The sequence below is a fragment of the Bubalus bubalis genome, chromosome 1 (genome assembly GCF_019923935.1).
Source record: "Bubalus bubalis isolate 160015118507 breed Murrah chromosome 1, NDDB_SH_1, whole genome shotgun sequence".
Taxonomy (NCBI): Eukaryota; Metazoa; Chordata; class Mammalia; order Artiodactyla; family Bovidae; genus Bubalus; species Bubalus bubalis.
The window spans coordinates 115,804,655-115,825,852 of record NC_059157.1 but is presented as its reverse complement, the minus strand read 5'-3'; the positions used below and the strand labels follow the sequence as shown (position 1 = coordinate 115,825,852).

At 44.8% G+C, this 21,198-nt stretch overlaps 1 protein-coding gene across 5 annotated transcripts in view; it reads right to left on the bottom strand.

Annotated features, from left to right (window-relative positions):
• Positions 1-5,992: 5,992 nt before the first annotated feature.
• The window catches only part of RUBCN (rubicon autophagy regulator), a 51,553-nt gene continuing 36,347 nt past the window's right edge, over positions 5,993-21,198 (bottom strand). For all 5 annotated transcript variants that reach the window (XM_025285397.3, XM_025285405.3, XM_025285422.3 and 2 more), the window contains 9 exons: positions 15,578-15,638; positions 14,577-14,709; positions 13,549-13,694; positions 12,905-12,969; positions 11,624-11,862; positions 11,028-11,089; positions 10,439-10,592; positions 9,012-9,105; positions 5,993-8,781 (listed from right to left, as the gene is read on the bottom strand). In XM_025285397.3, the coding sequence (XP_025141182.3) occupies positions 8,603-8,781; positions 9,012-9,105; positions 10,439-10,592; positions 11,028-11,089; positions 11,624-11,862; positions 12,905-12,969; positions 13,549-13,694; positions 14,577-14,709; positions 15,578-15,638 (1,133 nt within the window). In that variant the 3' untranslated portion in view covers positions 5,993-8,602. The remainder of the gene's footprint in view (positions 8,782-9,011; positions 9,106-10,438; positions 10,593-11,027; positions 11,090-11,623; positions 11,863-12,904; positions 12,970-13,548; positions 13,695-14,576; positions 14,710-15,577; positions 15,639-21,198) is intronic.

The following is a 21,198-nucleotide window of genomic DNA, read 5'->3' as shown; positions in this document are numbered from 1 at the left end:
GGACTATGGAGATCATCTGGTCTGACCATCCCATTCTATATAGATAAGGTTCTATCTTATTTTATAAGGCCCAGAGAAGACAAGAGGTAACCCAAGTTCACACAGCTCAGTTGTTACAGAGCTGAGGTGTAGAGCTTGGTCTCCTGGCTCACACCAGTGTTCTTTAAACCAAATGTAGTAGAGGCATCAGAAATGCCCCTGGAAGGGCCCATCAGCCTGGAAAATCAGCAGGGCAGCTCTATTACCCCCTAGCTGGTATAAGTTGTCTACACCACAGGAACGCTGATAGAACAGGAGGAGGTTGAGACACAGAGATTTGAGGAGACTGTCTACTATAGGAAAATGTGAAAAGTAAGGTGACTCCAAAATCCTTTAAGCTAGGCTTCAGCAGTATGTGAACCGAGAACTTCCGGATGTACAAGCTGGGTTTAGAAAAGGCTGAGAAATCAGAGATCAAAGTGCCAGCATTCACTGAATCATGGAGAAAGCAAGGGAATGGATGGATAGATGAATGAATACATAAATGAATGATTGCTGGGCTGCAGTGGCCCCTTTTCCCTCCCCTGTTGAATAGTCTTCTCACTCTTGGCCTGTGAAGATCTCACGTCTAAGTTAAATATTGGGAAGAGAAGCTTAGGGCTTCCCAAGTGGCTCAGTGGTAAAGAATCCACCTGCAATGCAGGAGACGTGGGTTTGATCCTTGGGTTAGGAAGATCCCCTGGAGGAGGGCATGGCAACCCACTCCAGTATTCTTGCCTGGAGAATTCCACGGACAAAGGATCCTGGAGAGCTACAGTCCATAGGGTCACAGAGAGTCAAACACGATTGAGCAACTAAGCACATAAAGAGAAGCTTGAGAACTTGCTGAAATTCATGTTTTAGCTTCCTGTGAATCACATCTAGTTTGTAACAATAAACAAAGAACCTCAGAACAAGTAAAAATTTTGTACTGTAGCTTCTATCTCTGGTTGGAAAACATTTGGATATTCTATCAACTTCAGCAGTCTTCTCTCAGCTTACCTTATAGACATAACAATTTTTAAATACCTAGTATATTTTTAGGACATGTAAATATCATTGCATCTCCTGGCAAGAAAAAGCTGGCAGTTTAATAATAAAGTGAGTGAAGGACATATGGAATGTTATCCACTCTGATAATGACTGTTGAACAAAACAAAACAGAAACAGTTGCAGACAAAGTTGAGGGAGGAGAAGGGAGATGAAGACATTTTCATCACTTCAAGATTTGGGAAAGCAATCACTGCAGATATTTGCTGGCATGAGAAAAGACAAGAGAGCTGAGAGGGGAGGTAATCAGACACAAGGTCGGAACAATCCCATCCCCTGTCTTACAATGTCCTTCTTGTTGGTTCTTGTTCCCACTGACAGGCAGAGAGGGAAAACATTCAAAGACAGACCGTTTGCCCAGTGGTTCTCTCACTCTCCAGGAAGAGTCGTGTCTATTTGTGCGAACCCAACTATTAGGAGTAGTTGAACCCACATAGACTCTGACGGGTGGGCACCCACAAAACTTGCCTGTAGGAGAGTCCCCTGGGGATCTCTGATCTGGGGAAAACCAGCAGGTTTAAGGTGTGTTTAACCACCTTAAAGACAAATAGTGCAGAGAGACTAGAGAGCCCCAGGGTCAGCTGGCTTTATAGTCATCTCAGATTTGGACGAATTTGGGCTCTTTGGTTGGAAGAAATCAGACCTGCTCCTGCTGGTAGTAAAGAGGTAGACAGAGAACAGTCATTACAGAGATCCATGTGGCAAAGGGGAAAACTGATCACATTCATCTGACTATAGGACCCAAACGTGGGCTGACCCTGTTAGGGTCTCCTCTAAGACCTCAGCATAGGTTCTTCTGGCTTAATTTGGAAGGCCATGTGTGGCGTCTTGGGGATATCACTGGGATTTTGCAGAGGAAATGCTGCTGAGCTCAGGGTGATTAAAGAGGACAGGAAAGAACATTGCTGCAGCAAAGGTGATCCTTGTCAGGAAAGATCCTTGAAGCGGTACTTCATGTCTGCTTGCCTCAACACAGAACAGGCGATTCCTTACATTCATTCATTTCATTCAGTTACTTGTTTGTTTGTTCTATTTGGGAAAATACTAAATAACAACACTGTGTGACAAGTGCTCTAACAGGAGGTTGAGAGACAGTGCCAAGGGCTCACAGTGGGCGGGTAGCGTAGAATGCAGGCAGGGGACACTGTGATGTAGCTGAGCGAGCTCTCAATAGAGGACAGATGAAAGTATAGTTTGGAAACAGCCAATAGTTCAGGGACTGGCAGGAGCTCAGGCTATGAACCTGAAGTGTGGTCATGGATTAAAGGTCCTTTATGTGCCAGCAGAAGAAACCAAACTTTACCTTGTGGGGAGAGAACTGTTGGTGAGTTTTAGGTAGGGGAGTAAGACCCCACGGTAATGCTTTCTTCCTCCCCACTGCTCCAATCTCCTTATTCCCACCATGGAGGGCAACTGGCAATATTTATCAAAATTACAAACGCAAAAATCTTTTGTGCCAGTCATTCCTCTTTGGAGAATTTACCTGACAGATATGCCTGCACCCATGTGAATGACACAGGACTAGGTTTTTCATGGCAGCATCATTTGTATTAATAAAAGATTGGAAACAACTTCAATGTCTCTTAATAGATAAATGGTTGAATCAATTATATTCCATCCATACAATGGAAAATGTATGAGTGAGTGAGTGAGTGAAAGTTGCTCAGTCGTGACCCCCATGGATTCTAAAAAAAGAATAAAAGAAACTTTTATTGAGTGATGTAGGAAATTCTCTGAGATACACTGTTAGGGGGAAAAAAAGCAAAGCACAGAAATATGTATACAGTATGCTAGTTTTTAAAGAATTGTGAAGAATTTTATATATATATATATATAATTTGCTTGTATTTGCATAAAGAAACTCTATATGGATAAAAAGAAAAGTTACAAGTGATTATCAAAGGGGATAAGGCAGAAACTGGACACATGGCTACAAAAACAGGAGAGACTTCACTGTATTCTTTTCTGTGGATTTTAATCATGTGAATGTATTAGAAAAGTACATTTAAATATTATTAAGTAACCAAGAAAGAGAGAGTGAGAGAGGGAAAGAAAGGTAGGGGTGGGGGGCTCTATCATTCCCTTTCCCCTCTGCAGGCTTCATTTCTGCTTTCGCGTTGCCAGAACTTTCTTTCGGTGAGCTCAGTGGCTAAGGGCTTCCAGTGGTTAAGGGAAACACACAACTTTTCTTTCAAACCTTGGTGTAGAGAGATCTATGGTTGGCATCTGGGCTGAATTTCTTTCTTTCAGTGCTAAATAGAGAAAGGCAGGGAGGTGAGGGGGAGAGAAGAGAAAGGTACCTTTTACTTTCCTCTCTTTCCCTCACCGCTGCTAGTGCTGAAGCAGTTTTGTGCTTGCTGTGGAAACAGGAGTTTGCTGGAGAGGCCAGGAGTCTGTCTGTTCCTGCAGTGGGCCAGGGGGAATGGGGAAATAAAGCCATTCAGGAACCACGGGCATCACTAGAAAACAGGTGAGAAATTGCAGAGGCTGAGAAAAGGACAGGACTTCCCTTGGGTTTGTTGCCTAATGATTACAGGTCACCTGTGCTGCGCTGTTTCAGACTTGAGTCTTAGAGGTCTGCTGTAGCCGCTTTCTTGGCAGGGGACAGTCACTAGTACTCCCAACATCCTAAGAAACTCCCAACCACGCAAGGCTTCTTTTAACCCAGGAACTCTCATCTCGCTGGTCTGGTGTTGTTTACCTCCAAAACCAGAGCGCAGCTCTCTGCTTTCTGTTCCTCCCCCAGAAGCAGTTCACAGAACTGAGGAAGGCAAGTGTGTATGCCAAGCACACCCTCGTGTTCTCCACGCTCCTAGAATAGTAGCTTTAAGTAGATTCTCTTTCCTTTTTAATCACATTCATCTTTGATCCCAGGAACATCAAGCTCACAGTGGGAATGCCTGGGCCATCTGGCAGCTGCTTCACCTAAGTTTTATAAGCGGTTTGAAACCCTGGAGATTAGAAGTGGGAGAGGACTCTGACTGGCAGAAGAGCCAGCAGGATATGGTGGGCATGGTGATCCCTTGCTCCCATCCTCTAAGTCAAACGTTCCAAGGAAAAAGGAAGTTGGGCTGGGCCTCGCTTTAACCAGGGTGCTATAAAAATTAAGCCCTCTCTTTATACCATTAGAGGGTAAAGTAAACCTACACACATTTGGGGCCACAGAAAATGATGACTAACATAGTGCCCCAAAGGATGACTGCCTGGCTCACAGTCCCCTTTGTGGTGGCCCCAGTCCTCAGGAGGGAGTCCCCAGCTGGCTCACAGCCGCCTTTGTGGTGGCCCCAGTCCTCGAGAGGGAGTCCCCAACTGGCTCACAGTTCCCCTTTGTGGTGTACCCCCAGTCCTCAGGAGGGAGTCCCCAACAGAGGCTCAGGAGGTCTGCAAATCCTGCATTTGAGGTTCCAGAGCTGCTCCTGTCTTTACCCTTTCTATTCCTGGTTGCTAATTTTCCTTGGATTCTGTAATGTATACAAACATTTTTCTATTATCTTGCCCTACCCACCTCACCCACCCCCATTTTTAACTCCCTATTTTAAAATGTCAGAGTTAGAACAAAGCATTTAGAATTTGTCTTCTTTTTTAGAGGGTTTGGTGAGATGACAGTGACAATGGTACATCATATTCTAGTCTGGACGAACATAATTTCTTTCTCTCCCATCTACCTGGGATATCCACAGCTTCTACTCTTGTTTTGCTCTATTTTCTGCAAAAATGGATGCTGATATTTTTAACCAGATCAGTCACTCCTCTGATTAAAACTCTTGAGTAACTTCCCAATGTTCTTAGAATAAAATTTAAAATCTTTGGTGCCCAATACAATAAAACCTGAAATTCTTAGTAAGTCCTTTTTGCAGTTCCTTGCCCAAACTCCTTCTATCTTAGGACCATCGTATATGCTAGTCCCAGTCTGGAGCCCTTTTCTCCCTACTCTTGAGTCTCATTTTGGGGGTCTTGGTTAAAGCATCACCTTCTCAGGGGCACCCTTGTTATTTTTTAACAGCATCTACCCTTTTCCTTCACAGCTCTTATTTATTACAGATCATAATTACACATTCATTTTGGTAACTCTGAGCAATGTCTGTCTCCCCCACAAGACTCGAATTCCCTGAGGAGGGAGGGCCTATGTCTGTTTCAGTCCCTGTGACAACCCCTGAACCCAGTACAGAAACCAGCAAACAGTAGGTACCCACATATTTGATGGATGATTAAATAGGGAGAGACTGGCATGGCTGGAGAAGGTCGAGATTTAAGATAAGAACCTAAATTTGTGTGCTAGTGGTAGAAAAGGAATGAGATTTAAAGAGAAAAATCACCACGTGACAACAGGTGGTGAGGAGACACTGCTTTCCTAGTCAGAAATGCCACCTGACTCAGAGGAGGAAATGAATTCTCAAACCAGGGTGACTAATGGTTAGGTTTGAGGAAATATGATATTTACGTTGGCTTTAGACATACTGGCTGGAGCTGACCCAAGGACACTGAAGGGGAAATGTTCAGAAAGCTGCAGGGTGTAACTGGAGCTCCAGCAGGCCAGAAGCATGAAAGAGAAACTTGGACAGGGTTGTGCACAGAAGTGGGGACTGAAGCATCTAAGACAACTCAGACTCTGTGGAGAGGAAGATTTGCCTCGCTTCAGGGGGCCGTTACACCAAGGGGACCACTAGTGGGCACACCCCATGCATTGTAAAGTGCTACAAAGTACTTTATACACAACGACACAGACATCTAGAATGGTGAACTGATCTGCTCAAGGTCAGGTGGCAAGTCAGTGACAAAGCATTCCAACCCACTTCTCCTGACTTGTAAGGTCCAGTTTTCTTTGCATCATAACAGACATTTCCTGAATTTTCCAACATGTCCACTTTACAGTGGATACTCAATACCACTTCCTGATAGTCAAATAGGCAAATAAAAAGCAGAATTTCATTTCCTTAGTTTATTAAAGGTGACAATGATATGTTATGCTATGTATGAATTACAGCAAGTAGAAACTCAGTTTGGAACACGAGTTGTACACACACGAGAACATCTCTATTTAGACTCTTGCTCCTTTTATGTGAATTCAACAAAAGCTCTAAAGTCTTGGTAGAGAGAGTTAATAACAGCCTCATTTAAGTGGAAAATATCTGCCTTCCACTCTTCTGCTATGTCTTGAATCTTGCCTCCACCTTGCAAGCAAACTCTTTTTTCCCTTTATTTATAGAAAAGAACACATCTTCCCTCCTATTTCTCTCAGAAGGAACTCTCTTCAGTGCATTCAAAGCTTCTCCCCACAACAGTGGGGATTTTCAGATACTGATAAGTTGCAAAGTGCTTTCAAAACACCCCATCCTCTTTCCACTCTCCCCCTACTCTCAAATAAATAAATAAATGGTATCTGGACAGTGAGGAGAGCAACGTCAAAGTCACTAAAACAGATATGCAGCCTAGAGGGACGGGGTTGGGGAGCTGGAGGAAAAAAAAAAAAAAGTGAAAACCCAGGAGCACATTGCTGAGCTCAGCTTTAGAAAGTGTCAGCGTCTTCCATCCTTTCATCCTGTGCTACATGAAACACGCACGACAGTAACAAGAGGACACTCTCCTCCAGTGTAGTGACCTGGAGTAAGGAGCTGGATTTTCAGTTTAAACCAGGACTGGAAGTAGAGCTCACCATTTTCACAAACATCTCAGTCTGAATCTGAGGCCTAATTCTCAGCGAGGCTAGAGTTTCACAATGTCATTCCGAAGCTCCTTGATGGACCAGGGAGTTTCTAGTCTGCCCTTCAACACTGGGCTGGGCTGGAGCGCTTTCACAGCCCCTCTGCCCCTGCCATGAACTGAAGGGAGAACAGCCTCAGGGTCTTCCAGCCTGACGTGGCCTTCAGATCCCAAGTCTGAGGCCAAGGGACCAATGCCAGACATCACCTTCTTCCCACTCCCTCCTGTCCTGGGGGAGCCTCAGCTGTTACTTTACCGCCCCTACTACTTCCAGTGACACTCCTGGTTGCCTCCGACTCAGACACTCAGCAGCTTCCACCAACCATGTGCAACTTTCTGTTCAGCTTCCCGGGGCAGCGCCCACAGCAGGTTTTTCCCTACTAGCAACCAACTATGGAAGGCACCCAGGAAGAAGTCAGCCCCAGAACTAAAATGCTGTGGGCTTTAGTTCACAGAGCTGCCAGCCCTTGGAGCTGTGACCCTGACCAGTGCTTTACATACAGGTCAGGAGCTACAGCAACTTAAAGAATGCCACAAACATATACACAGTCCCTTCAAAAACTTTTCCCATCAAAACACACATTAACAAAGGGTGCGGGTGTGTGTTAAAATTAGTAATAAGGATGACTGCATATACTACTGTCACCAGGCTAAAGAGTTAAGTGCATAATTGGCATAAAGGTTCTTGTTATCATAAGAACACAGGAACATTCATGCTCACAGCCACAAACTATCAAGTCTTTTAACACCACTAATAGCAGGAAGCTTTCACCTCAAATTTGACAAAAGAAACTAAGCCAGGAGCTCAGCCACTGGGGAGGGTCCCAGCCCTACTGCAGGAGGGAAGGGAGAGCATGGAGTTGGGCCAGGTTTCTACTCAGAACTGCAGTGACCTCCTAACAGAGGACAGACTGGCAAGAGACTCACGGATGAGATGCTGGATGGGGCTTCTGTCCTCAGTTTAAGATGGCACCAGGGATTTGTCTGAGCTTAAAAGGTCAAACCTGCACCAGAGCTATGTTGACTAAAAGGGACCTTATCACCCAAGAGGAGGCCAACAGCTCCTCTGACTGAACAAATGCTCCTTAAACAAGAGTTGTGGCCTCACTTATGCTTGAAATAGTCCTGGTCTAAGTATCAATTCTGGTCTTTGTGTCAAGTCCCCCAGGGTAGATAAAGAAAGTCAGCCTGTGGTATCATCTATGCCTAAAATACAAGAAAGTTATTACTGCCTCTTCGAGGTGTCTGAAGAGTCCAAGGTAGCAGTAACACTGTTTTTATGGCCTCAGAAGCACCTACATAAGAATGCCCATTACTCAGTCCCATTCTCTGATGCTTCTCCTCAGGGTCTGACCCTGTTCCAGGACTGGGAGAGAGAAAACTCCACACTCCTGTTTCAGCAGCAAAGGAGAAGTGAGTTCGCTGAGAAAGGCCTGGCTCAGAAGCTCCAGAATTAAAACAAAATAAAACTGGAAATGATTCTTGAGATGCAGCTGAAACCAGATCTGGTCCAAGTGGAGAAGGCCATGGATATTGGAAGAACTGGGTCTCACTGTCCACTCCCCTAACAGAGGCACTGGAAGCTTCACTTAGGGACCCATATGTCAGCTCTGATGGAAATGCTTGGTACCTGCAAATTGTCACAACAGACTGGACCCCACCAACCTATATAAGGTTGAATACACATGACATTAGACAGATAATAAAAATTAATAATTATGATAACAGTTAAAAAAAAAAAGATAAAACCAAGTGGGGAAAGTCCTTAGGAGGGTGGCTCAGTTCCGCACTATATGTGACCCTCGCCCCTAGAAAGAGCGCTTTCCGTGCTTTCTCAGGTGGTCTCCAGGTCAGTGGCCTCCAGGGCCAAGGCCTCGGTGGGTTCCTCCTCGTAGTCTGACATGTAGGACTCCAGGCTCTGCTTGGCCAGCAGCTCCCTCCGGGCCTGCAGCCGCTCACAGCGGGGACAGCTCCCAGACTTGAAACAAGTTTTATGGTAGCATGCTTTACACTCTGTTCAGGTTGGGAAGGGGAGAGAGAAGAGAACAATCTGTGTCATCTCAGGCTGGAAGCAAGTCACTGCCAGGACCCTTCTTACAGCCGTGGCTTAGTATACCTGTGGTGAGACACAGGGAGCTGCTGAACCAAACCCAGCTTCTGTTAACAGGGGCAACTGATGGGAAATTAATAAGCCCTTGTGCTCTGTCCTTATGGCCGACCCCATGCTGGGCACCAGCTCTCACCTTCACAGATCCGGCACTTGTGGAGCTCAAAGGGGAAGATGATATCATCTTCATTCTGGCAGAACTCACAGATGAAGCCCTTGGCTTGGCAGAGCTGGGGAGGAAACAGACAGGCAGAAAAGGGAGGCAAAGTTCACCAGGAACTGGCCAAGAGGGTGAATACAAGCGGGGCAAGGAGTAAAATATAAATAAGACTTGAGGGGCTCCAAGGGCTTCCCTGGTGGCTCAGTGGTAAAGAATCCATCTGCAGTGCAGGAGACACAGGAGAAACGGGTTCAATCCCTGGGTCGGGAAGGTCCCCTGGAGGAGGGCATGGCAACCCACTCCAGTATTCTTGCTGGGAAAATCCCATGGGGTATCAAAGAGTTGGATACGACTGGAGCAACTGAGCACACACGCACGAGGAGCTCCAAAGTGTTCTCCAACCTTCAGGAAAGAGACTGGAGCTGGACTTAGCATGACAGCCAAACTGGGCCCAGGCTGGGCAGTGTCAGACACAGTCTTAAGATGGAGACCAAGAAAGGCATGAGTTTGAGAAACTCCAGCCACAAGAGTGGTTCTCAAAGGAGAGATGACAAGAAGGAAGGAATGGGGTCACAAAGGGCTTCCTAAAGTAAAAATTCCAGTGTGGGTAATGATTTTATTTTGAAATGGGAACCACAACCAATTAAGATGAAATGTAAAAGCAAGGACAGTTTTCCAAAATAATATCCAGCCTCAGGCCAGGTTATAGTGAAATCTTTCCAATTCCCCCTGCTACACAGGAGCTCTACATGTGCCCCATTTTAAGCTCTAATTCTGGGACTGTTACAGCAACACAGCCTGGACATATTCTAAGACGGGGAATTCTAAAAATGGAATTTCTGGCATGTTGGATAGATCAGGAACAATAATAACTTGCATCTACAGAATATTTAGGTTTACACAGTGGTGGTGGTGGTTTAGTAGCTAAGTTGTGTCCAATTCTTGCCACCCCATGGACTGTAGCCCACCAGGCTCCTCTGCCCATGGCATGCTCCAAGCAAGAATACTGGAGTGAATTCCCTTCTCCAGGGGATCTTCCTGTGGTATTTCCTGTGGTCACAGTGACTGAAAATGCTAAGACAAGAGCCTGTCCTTCTCTGAGTCTAATCTAATCCAGGGTCCTCCTCCCACATTATGGCAACTCTTTAGTGAAGACCCACTTAGTCCTGTCCGTTTCCCAGGAGAAATGCCAACACCATATCTTCTTCTAATTCTAGATTCCTTAGATCTGGATGATTTAGCTGTTCATCAACCCTGGGGAGAGCAAGCCTGTGCAGTTTCTCTCACAGTGTTAACAGGCCAATTCAACTTCCTGGAACTCAACAGCATGAACCCTGGACCCACGCTCCTCTTCACAACCCTAAGTAAGGGCCCTGCATCATGCTAGAGCGAGACTTTCTTACCACACATCGCTCTACATGGGCAGCCCCCGCCCTGGTGAGCTCAGCAAGCCGGGGCCCTAGCTCCCCCTTCCTGGTGGCAGTCAGGTCATTCAGCGAGTACAGGTGGAGATCCTCTGTCAGGTGGCCTGGAACGGTGTCAAAGGCATCCAGAAGCCTGCAGGAAATGAGGGGAAGTGGGTAGAAGCAGAGAATGAATCCTTTGTGTGGCACATGAGAGAAGAAGGATTTCTATTCAGAAGCTGGTTAGGGATGAGAAGGGTCCTAGAGATAATTAGGGTGGGTAACACCCAGCCCACCCAGGCTACCCCAACCCTCCCCACAACCAGGCATCTGGAGAGTGAAGTGACTTCTATACCCTTCTGCAGAGTGACTTGGGTCAGCTTGCCAAGAGTGGTGGGCTGACCCTGGATGGAATAACCAGAGAGAAGGATACATAGTTACTGCTGTAGGCTTCTTGTTTACTATTTCTAGAATTTTCTGCATGATCCCCCTACTTTCCTGCTTTACATAACAAGGGCCAACTGCTGGGATACGTTTCTTCCAGAGGCACTGACTGAGCCATAGGTCTGTGGCCTCCATCAAGACTTACTCTTTGGCCAGTCGGCAGGTCTTGAACATGTTCTTCATGTGATAGAGCTGGATCCGCAGCAGCTGAATAGAAGGGCATTGTGGGGATGGGTGGAGGGGTTGGAGTGGATATGAAGGAGAGGGAAACAACCATTAGAAAGAAAGTGCCTTTAAACCATGCAGGTCTAGAAAGCTTGCATGCAGTAACCAGAGCCAGGCCTTTCTCCATACCTTTAACTCAACAATACGCTTAAAAGTGACCCCTAGTCAGGGAAGGCCCTTTGCTAGGTCTGCCCAAATCACATACACAGCTGGGAGCCGCTAAAAAATCCAGAATCCAAACTTTTGGCCTGATACCCTCTTCTCTGTTCACTTAATATTTTCAGTGAAGGGGAGAAATCCTGCTTTTGCCATCAAGTGCTATCTTTAACTCTAGAGCTGCCTTGCCAGGTTTGAGACTAACTAGACGCTTTGGAAATGGCAAGAGAAAATGCATAGAGAGAGCGAGAATGATAAGATGGTTACAGCTCTGCATGGCAACAGAGAGGATTGTGGTGCTCTTGGGAAACCGCCAAGAACAGAGGGTAATCTATGCTGTAACCCTTCCGAGGGTCTCACCCGGACGTGATTGAGCAGCTTGACCTTCCTATAGAGGGCACTGTTGATGTCCTGCACGTTGAAGAGAGGGTCGTTCCAGATCTTAATGAGCAGGTCCTTGGAGAAATTGCTGACGTAGTACTTGCTGAAATCCCACTTGCGCAGAATGCGGCTGGGGATAACCATCTGGGCATTCTCGTGGCAGCACTGACAGAAGTACTTGCCCAAGTACTCACAGTACCGCAGCCGCTTGATGTAATCTGAAAAAACAGAAGGTCAACAGGTCAGAGGCGGCTTTCCCAACTATAAGCTGGTGAGGTGGCCTTGCTGTTCCTTTTGAATTAGAAGGAGGGCTGGTCAGTGGACTCCAACCACCTCTGTCTGAGTTCCCAAAGCCAGCAGAAACCCATACAGTGAGGCCTGTGGTTTCTGTGTCCCAGACTGGAGGCCACTGAGGAAACAAACGCTGCCAAGTTGGGAAGATCCAGTCTCCAAGAACCTGGCTGAGAGTACAGTAAGTCCCCTACATACAAATGAGTTCCATTCTGAGAGCCTGTTTGTTAAGTCCAGCTTGTGCATAAGCTCAACAAAGTTAGCCAAGGTATCCAACTAACACAATCAGCTATATACTGCTGCTTTTACACTTGCTTCTGGACATCCTGGGCTTGAAGTAAAGACACTGTACTGCTGTACTCTATAGGTTCTTGTTGTTGAGTCACTCAGTCACATCCAACTCTTTGTGACCCCACTCACTTAGCCCTGGGCTCCTCTGTCCCTGGGATTTCCCAGGCAAGAATACTGGAGTGAGCTGCCATTCCCTTCTCCAAGGGATCTTCCCAACCCAAGGATCAAGGTCGCGTCTCCTGCATTGGCAGTCGGATTCTTTACTGCTGAGGCACCAGGGAAACTCACTCTATACAGTACTGAGCAGTAGAGCACCCAAAAGCACAGCCACTTGCACAGGATGCACGCATGTGACAGTGTACACCAGACACATGAACTTCTGTGCCTGGACATGTGAACATGTGTTCACACCTTTGAAAGTTCACAGCTCAAAGGCTTCTATGTAGGGGACTTACTGTACACAATTTTCTCTGGTAATGGGCTTCTAGAAACCATTTTCCTCTGATTACCAGTGTTCTTGCCTGGTCCTACCCCTTCCCTCTTCCAGGCCCCTTCTTTTCCTTTCCCCAGTTCTGTGCTGTTAGCTCCTCTTACTGCCTCTCTGACCAGCTCCCTTGCCCATGTGTATGAGAGGGGGAAGCCCCTGGAGGCGGCATGAGGGTCAGAGAAGACACTCACCAGGATCAGTCCGGATGCCGCAACCTGCGCAGCGGTAATTCTGCTTGGCCACGGCGATTTTCCTCCTGAAGGAAGGGGAAGGAAAGGGGTTGGCAGATACCAGCTTTATGAGGGCTCTGAGATGTACAGGGTGAGGACACAAACACAGGGCTCCCGGAAGCTGGGAAGCGAGGGGAATTCACCTATTTTTTTTTTAAGAGTTGGACAAAACAAGCCTATTGGGAGAGCCAATTCAAAGCAAGGATGGCAAGGTTAGAATTTAGGCCCAGGCAGTGACTCTCCCCAATAATGAGCCACAGTTTCTGAACAAATATAAAAGATGACAAATAAAGAGGAGAGAAAAGGAAAGAAAAGCATCCATCCCTCTTAAGAGGAAGGGGAAGAAAACAGCTCATAAAACTATTGGGAGGAAGGCAACAGGTTGGGAGACCAGTGATAAACGACCTCTTTTCCAGTTAGCTCTGGGAAAGAATGGGAGGTCTAAGAGTAAAACTTGCAGACAAGAAGGATAATCCTCTCCCTTGGCCTTTTAGAACTGTGTGGGAGGTACAGCTGCAGATAGAGAGAAGAGGGTAAGGAGACAGTTCTGACAATCCACAGAGAAAGTATCTGTTTTCCAAAGGGCACAGCCCCTGACTACTCACGTTGGGGCTGGATGAACATTAAAAATTATCTGTGGCCGGGGTGGCGCCCACTCCAGGTTTCCGCGAACGCGGATACGCAGCTTGTAGATGTCAGCATGCTGCCCATCATCTGGGGAGATGGGCAGTGAGTCAGGGATGGGCAGGAGCTGCAGGAGAAAAGCACAGGGTGATATTCCATGGACAGACTGGGGAATACATACACTTGACCCTTCTGACCACAACAGAAACATAATTGATCAAAGACTTCTCAGAAACACCTAAGCAAAGGCTTCATGGAACCTTGGCCTCAAAATAAATAAGGGACCAAGCTATTAGAAGTGAGGGCCTTGGGTTTCAAGAATCAAAAGGAATGGAAACAGCACCCCAGTTGGTGGCGCCTCTCGCTAACACTGTCCCTGAGCCCACCCTGGGCCTCTTGGTGCGCCAGGGTGCATCGTACCTTATTCAACTGTAGAGCAAAGAAGAACCTTTTTTCAGTTCTTTCAGATACTCTTCCAGGGTCTCAAGGTGGTCACAGCTCAGGTGTGCTGCCCCCAGGTCTAGTGAGCAGTCATGTGGGGTAACGACAGGGAAGGAGCTGCCATCTATATGCACAGGCATGTAGGCAGGCATGCACATGAGTTAAGTCTCTTCAGTCATGTCTTGGGTCTTTAAGACCCTAGGGACTGCAGCCCGCCAGGCTCCTCTGTCCATGGAAATCTCCAGGTAAGAATACTGGAGTGGGCTGCCGTGCCCTCCTCCAGGGGATCTTCCTGACCCAGGGATCAAACCTGTGTCTCCTATGTCTTCTGTATTGGCAGGTGGCTTCTTTACCACTAGTGCCACCCTGGGAAGCCCAAGACAAGCATGCACACATGCCTTCATTTATTCATTCCACACATTTGCAGTGAAGGGCTTCTACAAGTCAGGAAGGAAACACGTACATTCATGCTAAACAGTGGATGTATGACAAAGAAGAACAACATCAGGAAGGCTCACAGCCTCCTGGGGCTGGGCGGTGGGTACAGAAGTAGAGCTGAAGAACCTACCTTCTGAGGGGCATCGTGCTCTGGAACGAGCCACTCCAGCTCCGAGGCGGCAGGCAGCTGCATCCCCTCAAATTGCTTCAGGAGCCCCATGGCCACTGCCTCAGCAGATGTGGAGTGCAGGAAGCAGTGGGAGCTGAAGTGGAGAGAGTCAAGGAAGGCTGAACAGGGAAGACAGGGGGACAGGAGCCCTCCCTTTAGGACCCGACAACTTACACAGTGATTTCCAGGCTGAGAGAACACTCACAGCCACCCCAGGCCCCAAAGCTTTCTTTCTCATCATTTTCAGACTTGTGTGCACAGTGGAAAACACAGTGGTCCACACAGGTTCTAAGACTTAGGCTCAGGTGCCATTTCCTAGCATTCATGACAATGCTGGTTAAGAATTCTGTGTCAAATCCTTTCTCTAAACTTTTCTTTTTTGGAGGCCACACCACACGGCCTTGGGATCTTAGTTTCCTGACCAGGGATCAAACCCATGCCCTCTGCATTGGAAGCGTGGAGTCTTAACCACTGGACCTCCAAGGAAGTCCTAAACTTCAATTTCTTTAACTGCAAAATGGGAATGACAACACCTGTTTACAAAGTTGAGCGAGTCAAACTGCTCTGTGGACTCTCAAGACTATTGCTGCTCCCATGTGAGCTTCTGTCTCCTCTAGCTGAGTCTACTATGGGGAATCTGTTCAATTTGATTTCATAGTCAGAAATCATGATCACTGTTCTCTCTTTCGAGACCTCATCTTCTAGGGGTCTCTGATATAATCAGACTTATCAGAGAAGGAATAATCCACATTGAAAGCTTCACTTCCACCAGAGTCCACCCTGTTTGAACCCATAATCTTTTCTCTCTTTCCCTGGCTCACCACCACCAGGCAGGCTGGTCACATTAACTTTGCTTCTTTGTGGATTCAGATGGTGCCACCCCATCCATATGCCAAGAACTGGGTTTATTTCTCCACACATCCCAAAGTTCTATTTAAAAAAAAAAAAAAAAAACTACTTACAAGGACTGAGAGGAAATGAAGGATTTGCTGTTGGAGGGCGTGCTCCTTCTGATGTCAGCATCTAAATGGAAACAACAGTTAAGGGGGACAGGAAATACAAAGGGAGGAGGTAAGGATAATAATGGACACCAGTCCAAGCTACTGCCAGCTATGTACTCAGGGCGGCAGCAAGGTGCCACATTCTATGCAGGATAAGGAGCAGAGTCCAGGTGAAGGTCTATATACGATTTATAGTTTGGCTCTGTTCAGGTCACACCAGGCTGAATTAGTGACATTACACACAGCATTGAGAAGGTCAAAGTGGCTACAAATCCAGGTGGAAACACAAACTCTGATTTGGTTTAAAGCAGTGAATGAAAAAACGAAGCATCCTAAAGGCAAGCAGGGACATACTCTGTGTCAAGCAGCGACAAACTACTCCAATTTCTCTTTCATCGTCTAAACCTCAAGCCCTCTTAAATGATAAACTCTCAGATGTAAGAACTCTATCGGGCTCTTTTTTAATTTCAGAATCAGTACCCAGCACAGAATTTAGATCATAGAGGTTACTCATTAAACATACATGGAATTGAAACTTTGCTTCTAATATCTGACTGCTAGTGGTATCAGCCTTGAATGTGAGAAGTCTTCCATGTCCTTAACAAAGTTTCATGGAAAGACTCCCTTCCTGTCTGGTGGCACAGGGAAGAAAAGAACTTCCCTATGGCTTGGCAACTCCCTGGACATGCCTGGGAAACAACACATTTTCATGGAGCTATTCAACATGATCTTTACTAGAGAACTTGCAAACACAGTCATGGGAAACTATGGCAGACTTTCCAAAGCCTGTTTACAATAAAGAATTTGAAGAAGGTTTCTAATAATGATATGATTAAATCTCTAGAGATCTCATCTACCCAAATAATTTTAATAGAGAGAAGGAAATATAGCATTCATGTTCCAGAAAGGCAGACAGAGCCTGTTCAAGTCATGGAAATAGGACTATTCTGATAAGTCTCATCCCTCACTTCCTTTGATGCCTCATGAAAAGACCTTTTCCTAATTAAACCTACACAGTGACCAATCTACTGCATTTAAGCCCCTAAATAGAGCACCAGGCTTAAATGACATCACTCTGCACTTGGCCATGAGTTTCTCAATTGTTCTCATGTTTCCTCTGTACACATATATATTTGTATGGATCACTAGACTATAATATCTCTTTGTGAGGAAATGAGATCATGTCTAATTCTTCTGTTTAGCCCCCAAATACTTAATACAGTGCTCTGTATACAAGCATATACTCAAATAATATTCCTGGCCTTGAGGGCCAGGCTTCAAAGCTATAAGTACAAGAGAGGAAAACTGAAACCTCTCAGCTTTCATATGCTCTTTAAGCATAGAAAAACTTAAGACAGCAACAAAATCTTTGACTAGTAAATAATAAATCCTATTTAACAAGTAAGTTCATGTATATCATATGCTCTGAATTTGCACCACCAAAATCCAGTTCCCAAGATACTGCTAGTCTGTATTCCATTCTAAATAGTGCTGTATTTCATTCTAAATAAAGCCCAAGAATACTGGAGTGGGTAGCCTATCCCTTCTCCAGCAGATCTTCTTGACCCAGGAATTGAACCAGGGTCTCCTGCATTGCAGGCAAATTCTTTACCAATTGAGCTATCAAGGATGCCCTCTAAATAGTGCTATTGGAGGGAAAAAAATTCTAGGTAATAGCAGATCTCGATAGACCACTGGGTTTGCAATGCTGATCTGAGTAACACTAAACTGCCTTGGATTGTACGTAAGTCTTGCCTTGTCCTTAAAACCCTCAAAGAGCTTTGTACATGACAGGTTTTCAAAAAATATTTCCTAAATAATTGGCTCAAAGCAAAAAGCAAATTTCAGCCTGTTTAGGATAGAAAAGGAAAAAGAAGAGAAAATCTTAGATATCCTTGAGTAAAGAGCTAACAGTTATTGCTGAGGGCCAGGCTACTAAGGAAAACATGGCATGCCAGAGAGGAGAGGTGGTGGACAGTCCAAGGTGGCTGAAAACCACTGTCTTCATAAAAGCTAGTTAGCAGTTCTTCATCCCATGTTCTTTGAGAGAAAAAAAGTCTTTGGAAAATAAAGTGAAGTCATACTTTATCCTGTTTCTTCATTTTTACCAGAGGTACAGTAACGTCCTAGCTAATCATGAATATTTCCAAGAGTGCAGAAGGTTATACAAGTTTGGAAGTGAGGATCTTACCCCAAGAGTGGAGAGAGAGAGGCAGTGCCTGATACCAGAGGGACATCACACCTGTCACTGGTCAGTGCCATGAAAGCCTTGTGGATACTAGGCCTCTGCTGCATCCTGCTCACTCTCCAGTCAATTCAAGCAGATGATAGCTTAGTGTGGTTGGAACACTAGCTGAAGATCTGGGTAAAAGTAGATCAGGGTCTAAGATAATTAAGGAGTAAAGAGAGAGAAGAAAGCTACTCAACTGAATGAGTTAAACGTACACCAAATGAGAGCACTTTAGAAAGAAGTCTGAGAAGCTCTCCTTCCAAATGGAAGTTAACATAATTATGAAATATTTTATCAATTCTTTAAGGATAATTGATCAATTCTTTAATGATTTCAAGAGTTTCTGATGCTTTAGATAGGATAAAGCTATTATTATGGACTGGGTAAGTTAAACGATATAAAAACAAACAACAACAAAATAATGACATGTTATAAGAAGAATTTTTGTATGTCCAGACATGGGCATTGGAATGATCAGGGAAGAACTGGTTAAAATCCTGTACCCTAGCAAAATCTGCACATTTTTAAATAAAACAAGCAAGGCACAAGAAGAGAGTCAACTTCAGAATTTACTGGCCAATCTGATGGTGGGTTTCAACCTGTTTTCCCTTCAGCAGATAAGGGGATACCCAACATTCAGAAATCCAACTCTACTGAATTTTCTGCAACTGCTGATTCAAGAGGAAACACTTTAAAATGGAGAACCACAATTACTCTTGTCTTAGAAGGAGAAAAAAAAATTATTATAAAAGAGGGAGGGTGGGGAGGAGCAACTGATTACCTTGAATTGGATATAATTTTTAAACTTGCCAAAAATATAGTTCATGAACTTTCTTCATTATATATTGTAACAATTATCAATTTATTGCCTTTCGGCTCCAAACCTGCCCTTCTTTTTGTCTGCTCTGTGATAATGGAGTTGGACTTGAAAACACTCATCTTTTGCCAGCTGGCACACTGTTAAGCTTTGCCAGCAGAGGGCACTGGAGAAACACTGGAGGAGGAAAGGGATTCTCTCGCTGCTTCTGGTGTGCTCCCCTAAGCAGACTCCTATAGTGCAAGTGACTCCCCAGGGTAAGCATGGCTTCAGAAGGCTGTGCAGCAGAGTGCCACTGGTGGTATTTTTCATAAATGGCTTCCCTTGCACCTCCTGGGAAAGCTTCAGAGCTGGTGCTGCAGGCCTGGTACCTCCCATGAACCACTTCCCCTTCCCCCAACACCCCTTGAGTTCTGAGGAACAACACTCCCTGGGGGCAGCCTCCCCCAGCACCCGAGAGAATGGTTTCCTGGTGAGGGTTGTTGGCATGGCAGCTTTCATGAACAACATCACCTGACACTCTCAGGGCAGCTCTGCAGCTTCAGAGAACTTCTCCACCATCCAGTGAGCAAGGAGGCCTGGACCTCAGCCTTGGGGGTATGGCCCTCTTCTACATTCCCTCCCTGTGGCCTCTACTTTGGCCCTAGAGATGGTGACTGCTGCTTATATATGCTATTCCTGTATTCTTTAGAGTTCTCTTTACTCCTTTTGAGCCAGTCTCCCACTACTTCAATCCCCCACTAGAGTTAATGATTCTTTATATTAAATTTTCCCTATTCAAATTGTCATGTGGTGTCTGTCTCCTGAATGGACCCTGACTAGGTACATCTATGTGGAAGACTGAAATTCTAGAAAAAGGAAGATTAAAGAAGAACTGATGAAATTGCAGTGGAAAAGGAAGAAGGAAGGAAAAAACGGAACTACAAAACCTGAAAAACCAAAGAAATTGAGAAAATTGCCTGGGATCAGGAGCCTGTGAAAGATATTGTATCAATTTGGCAGATACCATCAGAAGAAACAGATGAAGTTAAAGAAGCCAGACACAAAAGATCACATACTGTATGACTGCATTTATATAAAATGTCCAGAAAAGGCAACTCTATAGAGATAGATTAGTGGTGGACTGGGGCTTGGGGTGTGAATGTAAATTAACTATAAATGGTAAATTAACTATAAATGGGCATGAGAGGGATGTTACTGAGGATGATGGAAATGTTCTAAAACTAGAATATGGTGGTGGCTGACAACTTGGTACATTTACTAAAACTCAGTGAATTGTACACTTAAAGTAAGTGGATTTTGATATGTAATTATTCCTTAGTAAGACTGTTTTTTAAAAATGGAATAGATGTTAATGAATACAAAGCTTTCTATGAATAAGCTTTCTATGATTACAAGTTTATATCCACTTTACTGCAAGGAAGAAGTAACTTTCAAATCTATTTCCTTCACAAACACTTCTGGCTCCATAAGGTCTACTTGCTGAAATAGGATCTAAGAAAGTGATCATTTTAATCAAAGTATTATTATTATAATTATGCAGAGTATTTATCATAGATGATGTCTACAGTATGATGCTTAAGTAACCTTCGTTTGATAGAATCCAAAGAGACCCTTCAATAGCATATATTACCCAAGGTGATCAAAAAGAAACCTCTAGACGTGATCAGAAAGACTGCTAATGAGAACTATACTGACACTTTTTAGAAAGACTTTTGTACTAGTGATAAACTTGCTTAAAGATCAGAAACAAATAAGAAAGAACAGAAAGCAATAAGGAAACCTAGAGCAGAGAAAAATGAACTGCAAATTACGCTTTCATAATTGGGAATCTGTGTGTAGAAAGTTAAATCACTACTTTGGAGACACTTGCTTTCCCACCAAGCCCTCAAAATGTGTGGGATAGTGGGTCACAAGAAAAAGTAGTATTTTAGTTGAAAAATAGTTCATATTCTTGGTTTATAAAAAATACTTTAAAGCACCCAAAATGGGGGAAGAAAGGATGCTAGGAAGACCAAATAAAAGTATGCTTTATGGCTAAAGCAGATTGAATATGCTCTAATTAAGAAGTAGCTGACAGTCTGTAAATGCACATGCAATGGACTTTGGTTGTAAACATATCAGAAACCACTTTTTTTGTTTGATTTTTGGTTCTTTTTGTCACCCGGCATGTGGGGTCCTAGTTCCCCAACTGTCCCCAACCAGGGATTGAAACCATGTGAAATCTTAACCACTTGACCGCCAGGGAAGTCCCAGAAACCAGTTTAAAAGTGAGTTAGGGGAATTCCCTGGCAGTCCAGTGGTTAGGACTCAGAATTTTCACTGCTGGGGCTTAAGTGCCATCCCTGTCAGGTAACCTTAAAAGGCCACAAGCCACTGGCGTGGCCAAAAAAAAAAAAAATGTGGCTTAGGATTGTTACTTCTCAAGTAAGACTGTATTAGGATAAATTATAACAGTTTAGAAGTAAAAAGTACCTAATTCCTTTTATTTCTCTAAATCTTAATTTAATCTTATACATATAATTATTTCAAATG